A 15,591-nucleotide genomic window follows, 5' to 3' on the forward strand; every position below is an offset into this window, starting at 1 on the left:
CACTTTTCCATTCTTCTGACTCAGTTATTCTGCCATTGATTCCTACTAGAGTAATTGCATAATTGTTCAGTGTTCAGTAATTGTGTTGTTCATCACTGTTTGTTTGCTTTTTGTTTTCTAGATCCTTTTCAAATGTTTCTTGTATTTTCTCCATTCTGTTTCGTAGATTTTGGGTCAGTTTTACTATCATTACTCTGAATTCTTTTTCAGGTAGATTGCCTATTTTGTCTTCAGTTATTTGGTCTTGTAGGTGTTTAACATATTTTTTTGTCGTTTCTTTTTTTTTTTTTTGGTGTGTGGTTCTGTATCCCTGTCCTACTGGTTGTTTGCCCTGAGACATCCAGCAGTGGAGTTTGCAGGCAGTTGGATAGAGCCGGGTCTTGGTGCTGAGGACCTCTGGGAGCCCTCCCTCCGATTAATATACCCTGGGGTCTGAGGTTCTCTGTTTGTCCACTGGTATGGACTCAGAGCTCCCACCACAGTAGCTTGGACCCGACCTCCCACAGGGAATCAAGATCCTTCAAACTTTGTGGCATGGTAAAAAAAAAAAAAAAAAAGAGAAACAGGGCCTCCCTGGTGGCGCAGTGGTTGAGAGTCCGCCTGCCGATGCAGGGGATACGGGTTCGTGCCCCAGTCCGGGAGGATCCCATATGCCGCGGAGCGGCTGGGCCCGTGGGCCATGGCCGCTGGGCCTGCGCGTCCGGAGCCTGTGCTCCGCAGCGGGAGAGGCCACAACAGTGAGAGGCCCGCATACCGCAAAAAAAAAAAAAAAAAAAAAAAAGAGAAACAAAGAAAGAAAAAAAAGAGCAGTGCAATATCAAAGAATAAAAAACTAAATAAAGTGAGAAAGAGAAAAAATATATTAGGAAAAATAAAATATAATTGAAACAACTGCAAAAAGGTAAAATAAAACCAGAACATAAAAAAGAGAGAAAAAAAAGGGATGGGGGAATAAGCAAAAGGCGAGAACAATAACAAAGTATAAAGAATAAAATAAAATTAGAAAAATAAAAGATTTATTAGGAAAAATAAAAATATAAAATAATCAACTACAATGAATCAACAAGGTAAAACAGAAACCGAATCTAAAAGAGGAAAAAAAAAAAGTCTTGCTATGGGGGCAGAACTTAGGCAGGGGTGGAACTAAGGGAGGGGTGGGGTTTAAGGTGGGGTGGGATCTAGGTGGGTTGGGGGGTGCCTTTTGAGCATAGGGCAGGGCCTGGGCGGGGCCTAGGCGGGGGTGACGTTCTAGCATGTGGTGGGGCCTCAGCTTAGGACCTGCGGGGAAGGGGAGAGGCAGCAAGTTGAATGGAGTACCTCTGGAGTGTGGCATTCCGGAGTTTGGAGGTAAGGCCCTGGGTGAGTGTGTGTGGGTGGGGCTTAGGCCCAGCGCCTTGGAGGGGTCTCAGAGGGGGTCTCCGAGTGTAGAGGTGGGGCCCTGGGCGGGCGGTGTAGGCATGGGCCTTGGGCTCTGCGCGGCAGGAGGGAGGCTCCGAGGGCAGAGGATTAGGCCTGTGAACCCAACAGGCCCCCCAGTACCTAAGTGGACAGGGAAAGCACTGGCCCTCTTCCACTCCATTCCTTCGTGTCTGTCCCCCACTTTCTCCCCCAGGGTCTCCCCTGTTGCTGCTGGACCCCTAACTGTGGGTGACTCCAACTGGGTGTAGGAACTTCTCCCCTTCCCCAGCCACCCTTCAGGGGTGCCAGTGTCAGAGGTCTAGACTTTACTTCTCCTCCCCCTTCCCTCCCTCCCACTCCCTCAGAACCCGCATGGCTGGAGGGGGCCTAGCTGGGCAGAGGATCAGGCCTGGGATCTCAGCAGGTTCCTGGGGATCTACGTGGGCAGAGGAAACCTGGCCACGCTCTCTTTTGATCCTCTGCCCTCCCAGTGGTTCCCCAATTTCCTCCTTAGGGCATTGGATCCCTTCCCCTCCCCCAGCTGCCCCTCAGGGACGCCAGTCCTGTCCAGCCTCCACTTCTCCCCGTTCACTCCCCTCCACGCCCCATGTCATACCCGGTTGCTGGGGGCTTCCTCCTGTCCCCTTAGGTGTCCATGGTCCCCCACCAGTGCCTGGTAGGTGCCCTAGTTGTGAGAAGATGGAAATTCCACCTCCTCCTAGTACGCCATCTTGACTCTGCATCCCCTGTCACTCGTTTTGAAGGATTTATTAAAGCTGAATTTGAGCTCTGCATAATTTTCTGAAATTTTAATCTTTACATATATGACAAATTTGAGTCTGTGGAGGGAGAACACTATAATTTACGTTCCTTTAGTATAATTATTTTAAAGCCCTTGAATATGCCTGGCCAAAAAAATAGTACCTATTTTTTTGGAACAGGTATTGGCTAGGAATTGAATAAGGAATTTAGCCTAACTTGAACCAGATGTTTTATTTTTACAAAGAGAAGGAAATCCTAGAATATAGGATCAAGCTCTCTGGTATTACTCTGACATCAGTTTATCATTACGTGGATGCTTGAAAGGTAGCATCAAAACCACAATGAGGTATCACCTCACACCCGTCAGAATGGCCATCATCAAAAAATCTATAAACAATTTAATACCGGAGAGGGTGTGGAGAAAAGGGGACCCTCTTGCACTGTTGGTGGGAATGTAAATTGACACAGCCACTGTGGAGAACCCTGCAGTCCCACAACTGGGCATATACCCTGAGAAAACCATAATTCAAAAGGACATGTGTACCCCAATGTTCATTGCAGCACTATTTACAATAGCCAGGACATGGAAACAACCTGAGTGTCCAATGACAGATGAATGGGTAAAGATGATGTGGTACATATATACAATGGAATATTACTCAGCCATAAAAAGGAATGAAATTGGGTGTTTTGTAGAGATGTGGTTGGACCTAGAGTCTGTCATATAGAGTGAAGTGAGCCAGAAAGAGAAAAACAAATATTGTATATTAATGCATATATGTGGAATCTAGAAAAATGGTACAGTTGGACCTATTTGCAAGGCAGGAATAGAGACATAGACATAGAGAACGACATGTGAACACAGCAGAGGAAGGGGAGGGTGGGACAAACTGGGAGATCAGGATTGACGTATATACACTACCATGCATAACATAGATAGCTAGTGGGAACATGGTATTATAAAGCACAGGAAGCTCAGCTCGGTGCTCTGTGACAACCTAGATGGGTGGGATGGTGGGGATGGGAGGGAGGTCCAAGAGGGAGGGGATACAGGTATACATATAGCTGATTCACTTCATTGTACAGCAGAAACTAACACAACATTTAAAGCAATTATACTCCAATTAAAAAAAAAAAGAAAGATAGCATCTTGTGCCTGGAAACATTGAGGTCGGGAATTTCTGTCATGCACTGGGCTGTGTTTATATTAGGTTATGCACGGCAGTTTGCCAGTTTGTTTTGCAGATGTTTGTAATGTACAGTCTTACATCTTGTTTCTATTTCTAGAACACTTTTAAGTATGACTCATGTTTTCTTGAGGTCATCCTAAAAATACAGCTAGTTTCAAGCATTAATGTAAAATATACCACAGACACCACACAGTAGTACCTAATGCTTTCTCTCAGTAGTTTAATGCGACTTCCTGACAAATTAAACGTTTTCTTTGACAAAATATGCTATACTAAAATATGAATAAGTGAAAACGGGATTTTTTTTTGAGAAGTGAGTTCTCTGATAACATAATGTAAACAACAAAATGAATTTGAAATTTTAATAAAAGGAGGTATCACTGGTATCACCAAAGCCCAAGAAATAGAATTAGTGTCCATAAAAGCAAGTCCACTAAATTTGATGGAGCCCTGTGAGGTTCATACTTGTAGGGAAAGTCTTGGACCTGAAGATAGAGCCTGTTAAAAAGATTTTAGAGGAGCAGTAGGACATGGTGGCTAGAGTGCAAGCTTTGGACTCGATTTAGGTCTCAGTCTTGGTTTATGAACTTATCAACTGTGGACAAATGATGCCACCATAAGAACTTTGATTTTTTTTTTCACAAAATGGGGATAATGAATATTTAACAAATGCTTATACTACTATTGGACACTGTTCTAAGTGCCTAATTTAATCCTCATAACCACCTTATAAGTAAGCTCATTTATCATATCCATTATACAGATGGAGAAACTGAGCACAGAGAATTTAAGTAACTGATTAAGATTACACAGTAAACAGCTATGCTAAAACAGTTGGGATTTAAACAGTTTGGGTTGAGTCTGTATCCTTATATGTGGTAGTCTACTACCTTCTAGGGTTGTTGTGAGATTCAAATGAGAGTATGAAAAATCATTCGTATTTTTACCCATCACATGACAGGAAGGCAATAAGTTATGACTATCATTATGAGTTATTAAGGGAAGACAAAAGAAGGGGCAAGAAGAGGTCTTTGTGAGGGTATAGCGTAGACTACAAGGCAAGCCACAGGGTTCAGAAGCTGCTTATCCATATTAAGAAACTTATGTAGAATTGAAATGTAGAGGCAAGCATTTCCAGATGCCTCTGGCAGGCATGGAGTAGTGGCAGTACCGCCACTTGTTGAGAACCATTGTTGAGTGGTAAGAGCAAAGGAAGGGATTGCTGAGAATTGTCACACATGCCTTAGGGTCAGTGGTTCTCAGCACGTGAGGATCACGCTGAGTGGAAGACACTCCCATGAACATACTCAAAGTTCTACACAATTCCCAGGATCTGGCTTTAAATAACTCCATCTCCATGCCTTTCTCTCCCACTTAAGAAAGTACACTGGTGTACAAACTGCTCTTTCATTATAATTTTGATTCTTCTTCAGTTTGCTAAGAAAAAGATAAATTATTCCTAAATGTCAGCACTTTGCTAACACTGACAACTTGTGAGGCGAAGACCTCACATTTGATTAGGAAATCCTGCCTTCGATTTAAAAAAAAATCTTGAAAAGAAATATGAGTTCCAAGGTCAAGGCATTCAAAATGGAATGGAACTATACTGAGACTCTGTCATTATGAATAGTTACAAATAGTTATAAATAATAAAAGGTGGAGGAAGCTGAAGAGACCAACTTGGCTTTACCTGATAGAACTTTGGAAATTTCATATTTTAAATAGTCAAGTCCAGGTAATGAAAGGTCAGGCACATTTCCAAAGGTGAATACAAAGAAGCAACATAAAACTTTAAGAATAGTGTAGAGAAGACCTGTGGCCAAAGTAAACTGAGATTTGTGAAAATGTAAAAAAACCCAAAGTGTTTACGGTTTTTTTTTTTTGTGTGTGTGTGTGGTACACAGGCCTCTCACTGCTGTGGCCTCTCCCGTTGCGGAGCACAGGCTCCGGATGTGCAGGCTCAGTGGCCATGGCTCACTGGCCCAGCCGCTCCGCAGCATGTGGGATCTTCCCGGACCAGGGCATGAACCCGTGTCCCCTGCATCGGCAGGCGGACTCTCAACCACTGCACCACCAGGGAAGCCCGAAGTGTTTACGTTTTTAATTATATATTTGATATCAAAGTAAGAAGAGGTGGTAGATCTGTAGCATAGGGAACTTTGCGTAATTTTACTGATGGAGAAATGAGAGCTTCTTAACTCTTATTTTGTTTCATCCTTAAACAGCAAGCAGATGGACTTACCTTGAAATAAGAAAGAGTAGACCACATATGACAAAGATTTAAGCCTGGAGTAGGAAAGAAAAATAGTTAAGTGGACATCTGATAGTTAAGAATGAGGTACAGGTGAATTGCTTCCTAGTGTTGTGGAGCTCCTTGAGAGATTCTCAGAGGTATAGGTCTTGGGGCAATGTTTTTTATTCTGTTTTTCATTATTGCATTCCTAAGAACATTTTCCCCCAGTTGTCTCTCCCCAATTCCATGGAATTTCAATGCACAGATATATTATATATCTGTTGATGCACAGCATCCCTTTAGTGGGCAACAGACCATTGTAATAGCTAAGAATTATTCTCAAGTCCCCCTTCAAGAACCAGTTTTTGCCCCCATGCATGGTGTAGAGGCTTCATAGAGGACAGGAGAGAAGCCAAGCGCCTCCACTTGGGTGATGAGTCTCCTGATTTTCAGACACAGAAGCATTGCTTTGGGGAAATTATAAAATGGTTTAATGTGACCCCGGTGATGTGATACACCAACCAGTCTGCCCAAAATCTTGTCCTTGATCTTCCCACCATGATTAAGAAAATCAGAAATTTATCTTTATTTTTTCCAATGATTCAATGTTAACTTTTTTCAGGGAGGGTAGGGGGAACCACCCTAGCAAGGTTGGAGTGGGCGGGGGGAAGCACAGCTTTAGTCCTAGGCAAGCGTTCTTAGTTTGATCTTTGAATTCTTTCATGACCTTCCTGGATGATTAAACAAAGTTTAACAAGTATGGGTTATTCAACACATACAAAAGACTTTGTTTTTTATATACATTTACACACATACATAAATATACATATACATAATATCAGTATTGTATGTGTTTATGTATAAAATGCAACATAATAGTAAAAGAAACACTGTACCCACACCCAATTTAAGAAGTAGAATGTTACGAATACCGTTGAAGTTATCCATGAGAATCTCTCTGATTCCATGTCCAAGTATCCTGAATTTATCATTCTTTTGCTTTTTTGCTTTTTCAAGCACTCTTTTATCACATATGTATGTATTTGTAAAGAATTCAATTTGCTAGTTTATTGAGCTTTATTAAAATAGTGATATTAGGGCTTCCCTGGTGGCGCAATGGTTGAGAGTCCGCCTGCCGATGCAGGGGACACGGGTTCGTGCCCTGGTCTGGGAAGATCCCACACGCCGCGGAGCGGCTAGGCCCGTGAGCCATGGCCGCTGAGCCTGCTCATCCGGAGCCTGTGCTCTGAAACGGGAGAGGCCACAACAATGAGAGGCCTGCATACCGCAAAAAAAAAAAAAAAATAGTGATATTAATCATTAATGCATGATTTATTTTGTGACAAAATTTTTTCTCATTTAAGAGTTAAACATATTGTTGGAAGTAATGGTAGTTCATTCTGTTTTTTTGTTGTTATTATATAATATTCCACTGTGTGCTTTTTATCCATCTCCTGTCTCCAGTTTTATTTTGAGCCACATTGCTGTGAGTATTCTATATGTCTCAATGTATAAGGGCGAGAGTTTTTCTTGTATACCTAGGAAAGCACTTGCTAGGTCACTGGGTGACTTATAAGTGAGCAAACACAAATTAATTGTATTAATACAAACATTTAAAAAAATGTTTAGGGAGAAGATGAGTGGATTGATGGGTGATTTAATAGCAGAGTTAGAGACTTCCCTGGTGGTCCAGTGGTTAAGACTCCACACTCCCAATGCAGGGGCCGTGGGTTTGATTCCTGGCCAGGGAACTAAGATCCCGCATGCCGCGTGGCAAAAGAAAAAAATTAGTAGACTTAGAAGGGCATTATACGGAGTAGTCTTCTATTCCCAAAAGAGTTGGTGTAGAATAGACTTAAATTCTAAAGAAGTCATTTAAGTCTACATCAGACTTCCTAACTGTGAAGTTTGAGAGATCTCACAACCCAGTGCCAACTTAAGTTATAGCTTTAAAAATTTTTTCAAAACTGATAATCATTAATTGTCTGGGATGATTTGGTCATATCCCCTTTTTAGAACAAAAGAGATGGGCTTTAAAATTGTGACAAAGTAATGGTACTAACTGCTCATATCACCCTTGAAAATCACTTTCATTCCTTTGGTGACACATTGTTCAAGCATTCTTATAAGCAATTTTTTTTTTGGCCACACCACGTGGCTTGTGGGATCTTAGTTCCCCAACCAGGGATCAAACCTGGGTCCACAGCAGTTAAAGCCCAAGTTTTAACCACTGGACCACCAGAGAATTCCCGTTTCTTAATAAGCTTTTAAGTATGGGATTATGTGACTCTTTGTGATGTAATAAACTTTGTTCTAACATTAGATAATAATGGTTTTATTGTAAAACAGTGTGAAAATTCACCAGATGTATGTATGAATGTATATATGTGTGTATATATATATATATGCATGTGTGTATATATGTGTATGTATATATAATATATATATATATTTTTAAACTTAATGTACTGTCTGCATTGGTTGTTTGAAGACTTATATGTAGTATTCTGATTTGCATTTCATTTTACCTTTTTTCTACCTTAAAGTTTCAGACTCTCTGGCTCAATCAGTAATTCAACATCTAAGATGGATAATGCAGAAGGATCTTTTGGGGCAAGATGTCTTTCTAATAGGACCTCCTGGGCCTCTTCGCCGCTCTATTGCTATGCAGTACCTGGTAAGCAATGAATTCTTGTGGATTCCTAAGGGTCTTAACTATGATAAGCTATTTTGTAAATAAATTAAGAATTTACAAAAATATCAAGATTAGTCATTGCTTTAAAAATGTTGACGTTGAAGGGTGATTTGTTTATAAAGCATTTGGAATAAGTTTCTCGGGAAGTAAATGTACATTTGCCTTTCATAGCTTTAGCAAATGTTGTTGTAAGTAGGAAACCCTCCACTTCCAGTAGGAAAGAGATCTATCTAAATTCAGGAAATGAGTAGCAGATAGAATCAGCAACACTGAGATTACAAAACAAAGTGTAATTTTATACTATTCAGGAAGCATTCTTTTATCTTCGGTCCACATTTTGAAAAGCCAAATAATTCTGACTTTTTGATGTTATGTGGTCTTTAAAGGGAGCCTAAGGATTACAGAATCTCTCTTATGTGTTAACTTGCGCTCGTTTTTCTTTTTTTTCTTAAATACATGAGAAAATAAGTTCAGAGAAATTAAATAACTCACTCAAGCTTTATATGTAAATGATGGAGCTAGACTTCAGATCTCACATTGCTTCCCCTTTCTGACATCTTATCCTCTTAAATGTTTGTAGTTCTCTGAGTATGGTTGTGAAGCGAGTTGAAATATTAAAATCTCGACACAAATTAAAAAAAATTTACAGGACTTTTTTTCTACTACTTTGTCAGCATTAATAGGCATTGCTCTAATGATTCAAGGAAGAACACTATCAGATGAAGTTGGTCTGTTCCAAAGATACTTTTTAGGATGAAGAGAAAAAGCTTACTTAAAGTTTCCTTTTGTAACTTGATATTAAATAATTGACTTCTAAGCTATTGAAATATACTTCGTGTACTCTTCTATTTCGGTGGTGAATTTATCTTGGTACTTTCAAAATCATGTAGGGCAGGAATGATAAAAATAGAATGGACATATCAGAAACTAACTCCCTCTAGCTCATAAATTTCATATCTTTTATTTGTTCCTAGAACCAGTTTGTGAGGTACAACGTGCCATTGTAGTATTATCCTCACTTTATTAATATACAAGGCAAAAGTGTCTTGTCTAAGAATGCAGAGTCAGCCACCGAAAATCCCAGGTCTAGAACCTCTTTAGTTTTGAGATGTGCACTCACTGCCTGGCTTATTTCAAAGGCTACAATATCTCACTTTGATTTTGTTTCTGGCAAGACCTTGAAGCTTGTTAGAAATGTGGAATGAGCCAGGCTAGGAGATTATAGGAGTCTTGTTGGCTCAAAAATGCAACTCAAGTTTATAAGGATAAAGCTTGTATCTTAAAAAAACAACAACCGGGCTTCCCTGGTGGCGCAGTGGTTGAGAGTCCGCCTGCCGATGCAGGGGACACGGGTTCGTGCCCCGGTCCGGGAAGATCCCACAAGCCGCGGAGTGGCTGGGCCCGTGAGCCATAGCCGCTGAGCCTGCGCATCCGGAGCCTGTGCTCCGTAACGGGAGAGGCCCGCGTACCGCAAAAAAAAAAAAAAAAAAAACAACCACCAAACTTTAAATTGTGAATTAGAGCTGAGGCGGCTTTAGGATGTGGAAATACATGTAAGAAAACTTAATAGCCTAAGCCGCCTTCCAAACTCTGCAATGGGTACTGCTGTTATTAGATATGGGATCCTATGCATAGTAATAGCCAGAGTAGATGACATCTTTAAAGGCAGAAATCTGGGGGCAAGCCTGTTGAACCCATGAGAAATTAAATAGAAATAATTTGATAGTTGCGTTTATTTCATATTTCACTCATACAAAATGAGTTTTGTAGATAGTTCAAAAAAACTCAACAGACCTCTGCTGCCTCTCCCATCTTCTGCTTCTGGTGCTGTTTGTGAGCTTGCTGGTACCACTTCTGTGAAGCAGCAGCTGAGGAGACCTTGGTGCTTGTCTTGGCTGGTGAAGAGTCCCAGGAAACTCAAGACTGAGGGTAACATCCTCATTGTGGCAGTTCAGGGTGCTACCATGGTACAATTTACCAGTAAGAGGCATACACCACTTTGTCAACCAATGTGAATGACAGGGTTTTTCAGTGCGGGAGATCGTATTCAGACAATCAATTAAACAAGACAGGAAGGCACTGTGATGTGTTCCAGAAGTCAGAAGGAGGTATCTGCTAAAAGAAAACCTGCTACTTAACTCCAAAATTGTGCTCTCATGGGCAATTCATTCTTATTTGGAGAAACATCATTTGGTGTCACCACATCTTCACCACTGTGGTGTATGTTTTCTCTATTTAAAACTTTTCCCTTCTTTCCACATATACTGAAATCTATGGGCGCATGGGACCCAGCACATCTTAAAAAACTAAATGACAATAATAATATATTTTTATCAACATCACATGGAGACAAGGTGGAGAAAAAAATCCCATTGTGTGGAAATATCCCCTTTCACCATTAATGGCATGCTCATTCAACTTTTTTCTTTATACTCGTCCAGTAAATTAATTTGTTCTTCCTGTTTAGTAAAAACATATTGTATTGGAGCATGTCATTGCTTTTAATTCAACGTTGTAAAACCAAGGATAATGTTAAAAACTTTTTGTACATAGTTGCTACATATATGGCAAAATTAATTTAGGGATAGATTAATTATTCTAAAAGAAATGGATTCTGGATGGTTTCTCCTTCAAATCAAATGATTTTTTGTGTGTGAAATAATAACCCCCTTACCCCCCTCCTCCTTCTCATCTTACTTCTTCTTTTCCTTCCTGAATAGTTATGTATGTGTCTCTCCTGACTATTGATATTTACCTTATTTTCACACTTGTTAAATACCTAACATATTGTATCAATATATAGTTGGTAAACATTGGTTCGTGGAGTAAATTAATTTAAATCACCCTTTCAAAAAAAGATGAACACTACTTACAGCGATGACTATCGTTTGTCTGAAAATCAAGTAATAGCCAAATTATTACTCTTGATATTTGAAAAGAACTCTACAGGAGACATTAAGATTTATAAGATCTAATTTTGATTATTATTGATTAAGTAGTAAGTAATTAAGTCATAAATTATTGTGTACAGTAAAAGTAGAGCTCTGAGGAGAGATATATACATATTTTGGTTAATGCTGAATTTATTGCACTTTTCTTAAAGCTGAGGCTTAAAAGGCTTTAATCTAGAATTACATTTAAAATGCTCTTCTGTAGAGTGACATTGTCAGATAACTGGCTCCAAAGCCTACGTTGGGAGCTTGATTTTTATTTTGGGACAATTACACTCTCTGCTCTTCAGGAGTTGACCAAACGGGAGGTTGAATACATCGCCTTATCAAGAGACACCACCGAAACTGATCTCAAACAGCGTCGAGAGATCCGCGCAGGCACGGCTTTTTACATCGATCAGGCAAGTGCTTACCACACTCCAACACGTGATTGTTTACTCCTGGTCTTTAAGAAATTGATTTTTGAAGTAGAAAAATAGTAGCTCATGTAATAGAGAAAGATGGATGTACTGTGGTCTCTCAAGACAGATTTAATTTAGGTTTTTGGTTTTCCTGTTCTTGGAAATGCCTTCTTAGTTTAGTACTAAATAAGAAGCCATAGTTGAAATTAGTGGTTCTAAAATGTTAGCTAAAGATCAATATGCTGATTTCTTAATTTTCAGTTGCTTCCTATTAATTGCCTATAGAAATTTGTTTTTTTTTTAAAGAATTAAGGCGATTTTAATATAGGAAATTCTCTAGCACATTGATTAAAGTATTCTCAATATAAAGGTCAAGTTTATAAATGTTTATTAAACATACTGAAATTAGATATATACTTCCAGGAACTGCAGCTTTTTGGAGAGAGTACTTAGGTGTAGGTTACCAATTAAAATAATATTTTTTGAAAATTATAATGAAGCTTGTTGTACATTTCTTTAAATATATTGCTTAAAATATTAAATATTGTTCTTTGTTAGGAATACCTAATAGAAAAAAGGACAGAGGCTTTAAACATTTCATAGAGAAAAGATTTCAAATATTCAATATATTTATGACAAGATGCTTGATCTTCTTGTTAAAAAAATAAAAATTAAAACACTAGTGAGCTGCTGTTTTTCCTTCACCTATCAGACTGGTAAAGATTAAATAATTTGCTAATGTCCATTGTCGATGAGGAAGAAGGGATGAGGAATCAGCATTGCTGTTAATGGGAGCGTAGATTGATGCAATTTTGAAAGAAAATTTGGTGATTAGCTATCAAAAGAAAAGAAATTAAACATATTTGTATCCAGCAGTAATATTTCTAACAATTTTTCTTTCCAATGTTATTCACACAAAGTGTGTAAAGTTATATATACAAGGATGTTTATTGTAGCATTGTTTGATATCATAAAACTGTAAGTGAAAATTATAATGATGTACATTTAGGAGACTAATTAAATAAATAATGGTAACTAGAATTCTCTGTCACCATTTTAAAAATGAGATGAGTCTATATGAGGTGATAGGAAAGAAGTCCAGGATATATTAGCAGAAAAAAAATGAAGTTGCAAGACAGTATATATAATATGGTCCCATTTGTGATTTAGAAGAAAAGAAGAAATGTGTAAATGTTTGTGTATACATTGAAACTTTCCAGAAGGAAACACAAGAATCAGTAAACAGAGCTGACCTCTGTGGAGGTATGACTGGGCATTTGGGGTGGGGCGAGGAAAGAACATTCACAGTTCTTTAAATTTGAAGCTTTCCCAGGAGTACACACTATTATTTACAATTAAAAGAGTAAAATTGTAAGGAGCACTGAGTGAAAGAATTTTTGGAGACCAGAATATTCACATTGTCACATAGATGACTAATTAATTACAAAAGGAAAAATGTACTTAAAGTGATTCGAGAATAACTACCTTAAACAGTGGTGAGCAAACTTAGCATCATATGGTGGGAAAATCTGGGAAGTTCAGACTTCTAGCAATTAAAAAGTAATGCTTTATGGATGAAGCACATAAGTATATTTAAAGAAATCCATTTTATTCACGTAATGCCAAATGTTCACTTTATTTCTAATTATAAATGGGAAAAAATGTACTTTTACAATGCTTGCTTCTTTTCGGGACCCAATGAGGATGAAATGAAGGAGATGGGATTTGAGTTGAGATAGTGGGCAGCTGAGGAGGGAGATTAGAACATGAGACCACAGCCTGTGTAGAGGAGGGGGGATAGGAATATATTTAAGTGACGATGAAAGAACTGGTTTTGTCTGGTCGAGCATGGATTTAAAAACATATTTTTTGAGTGGATTTTATACCTAGATGATTGTTGCAATGCAAATAGTAAGGAAGAGAAAGGGATTTTTGTACGTTGATTATTTTAAAGACAGCTGAAAACTTTGCCTATTCAGAAATCTCAGAAATGGAGTTATTTTAGGTAACTAAGTTTATTGATTAGCTAAAGATTTATTTCTGGAAGCATAATATAAATTATTTAGATGAAACTCTGATATTATATTCTCCTTGCCATTCTAAAAAGCATATTTTCAGATGATATCTATTTTACTATTTATAAAATAATTAAAGTGCTATGTAAATGTATGGTAGTATTTTATACTTTCATGTTTTCTTGGTGAATCCTACTTATTATGACATCTAAACAGCTATTTAGGATGCTGTAATGCACTGACACCTTCAGAGCCTGTGATGGAGATATAGGCATGTTTGTCCTTTCTCTAAGTTGCTTCAGGCTATTTATGAGATTGTATCTGATTTTCACATTTTTTTCTTCTCTCTTATTTGGCAGTTAATATTCCTTACTGTTTGCTCATAATCGGATCCTATGAGTTCATTGTTTAAATCCGTGCAATCCCATCACACCCAGAATAAAATCCAGACCCTTCAACAAGGCCACCACACTCTACAGGACCCAACCTTGTCAACCTTATCTCCTTTCTTCTTTCCCTTGCTTTCTAGACTCCAGCTACAGTGACCTTCTTGTCCTTTTAAAAATAGACCAAGTGCTTTCCAGCCTCAGAGCCTTTGTACCTGCTATTTCCTCTGCTTGGAATGACCTTCTCCCAGATCTGTATATTCCTGCCTCCTCGTCATTCAGCTTATAAATTCTCATAACATTCTATAATCACTGATCACGCCCATGCCCTTTCCACATGAACCCTGCTGTCATATAATGTAATCTTCAGAGCACCTATCACTCTCTGAATTTACCTAATTATTTCTTTGTTTTCATGTTGATTGTCTTCCCCACTAGAATGTAACTATTTTGCTTATCTCTGGCACCTAAAAACTGTTTGGAATGTAACTGACACTTACATTTTATGACAGGTTTCTCCTTTGGTTAATCAACCTTGTTAAAATTTTAAGTAAATTAAGAATAAATAGGCTCTGGATGGGACCAGGGGGCTTTCCAATGGAAAATGTATCTGTCCTTTTGACATCTATTTTGAGTCATCAGAATGAATAATTACCATCTGAATTCTAAATATTTGAAGTTACCAATTGATTACCAGCTACTCATGTTTGTTAGAGTGAAAGATTTTTATTTTATTTAGAAATTTCTTTTATTTAATATTCTTAACCGTTGACTTTGATGTCTGGGATCGAGGGAAAGGCAGTATCCACATAACCACCAAGTGAGGTTTCCTAATGTAGGTGGGCCAACCTAGATGAGAAATACCTGTGGCCATCTAGTGGGTGCTAAGGAGAAAAAGATTGGGGTTTTCAGTGTGGTTGACATTGTATGCACATATGACTGATGTCCAAGTAATTTCTAATTGACATTTCAGCTGGAAACCTTGACAACACTCCCAAATCCGAGTTGGGGGTCATGGCCATAGACTGCTTTTTTTCATGCAGGATTTTGGATAATTGATGATGAAATGAGAGGTTGAACTCAATTGCTACTCTTGAAGATCAGAATTAGGTTAATAATTCTGTAGTAGGGAATTTATATTTTCTTTCAAAATAATGTTTATTTCTTCTGATTAATAAAGTCATAAATGCTCATTTTATAGATATATATGTGTGTGTATACACATATAGTATTTATTAATTAACAAATATTTATTGAAATGACTGCTGTGTGTCTAGGTACAGTGAACAGAAGAAACAAATTCCTCCCATCATAGAGCTTATGTTTTAGTGGGGGAAACAAAATAAACATAGTAAAGAAGGATAGTATAATAGAGCAAGTGATAAAGAGCATAGGGAAGAGTATAAAAATTATTTATCTTCCCCTTCAAGACCAACAGTGTGAATATTTTCTGTATTTCTTTCTATGATGCCTATATTCATATCTATTTAATCAAGTATAATAATCTTTACAAAAATGGTATACCATGCATATAAAGTTTTACAGTCTGCTTTTTTTAAA

At 38.2% G+C, this 15,591-nt stretch overlaps 1 protein-coding gene across 3 annotated transcripts in view; it reads left to right on the forward strand.

The window, feature by feature from the left end:
* The window catches only part of VWA8 (von Willebrand factor A domain containing 8), a 378,001-nt gene that overhangs the window by 34,021 nt on the left and 328,389 nt on the right, over positions 1-15,591 (forward strand). For all 3 annotated transcript variants that reach the window (XM_081214571.1, XM_081214572.1, XM_081214573.1), the window contains exons 3-4: positions 8,130-8,260; positions 11,520-11,630. In XM_081214571.1, coding sequence (XP_081070697.1) covers positions 8,130-8,260; positions 11,520-11,630 — 242 coding nt within the window. The remainder of the gene's footprint in view (positions 1-8,129; positions 8,261-11,519; positions 11,631-15,591) is intronic.

The sequence above is a fragment of the Mesoplodon bidens genome (assembly GCF_964165515.1).
Source record: "Mesoplodon bidens genome assembly, chromosome: 17".
Taxonomy (NCBI): Eukaryota; Metazoa; Chordata; class Mammalia; order Artiodactyla; family Ziphiidae; genus Mesoplodon; species Mesoplodon bidens.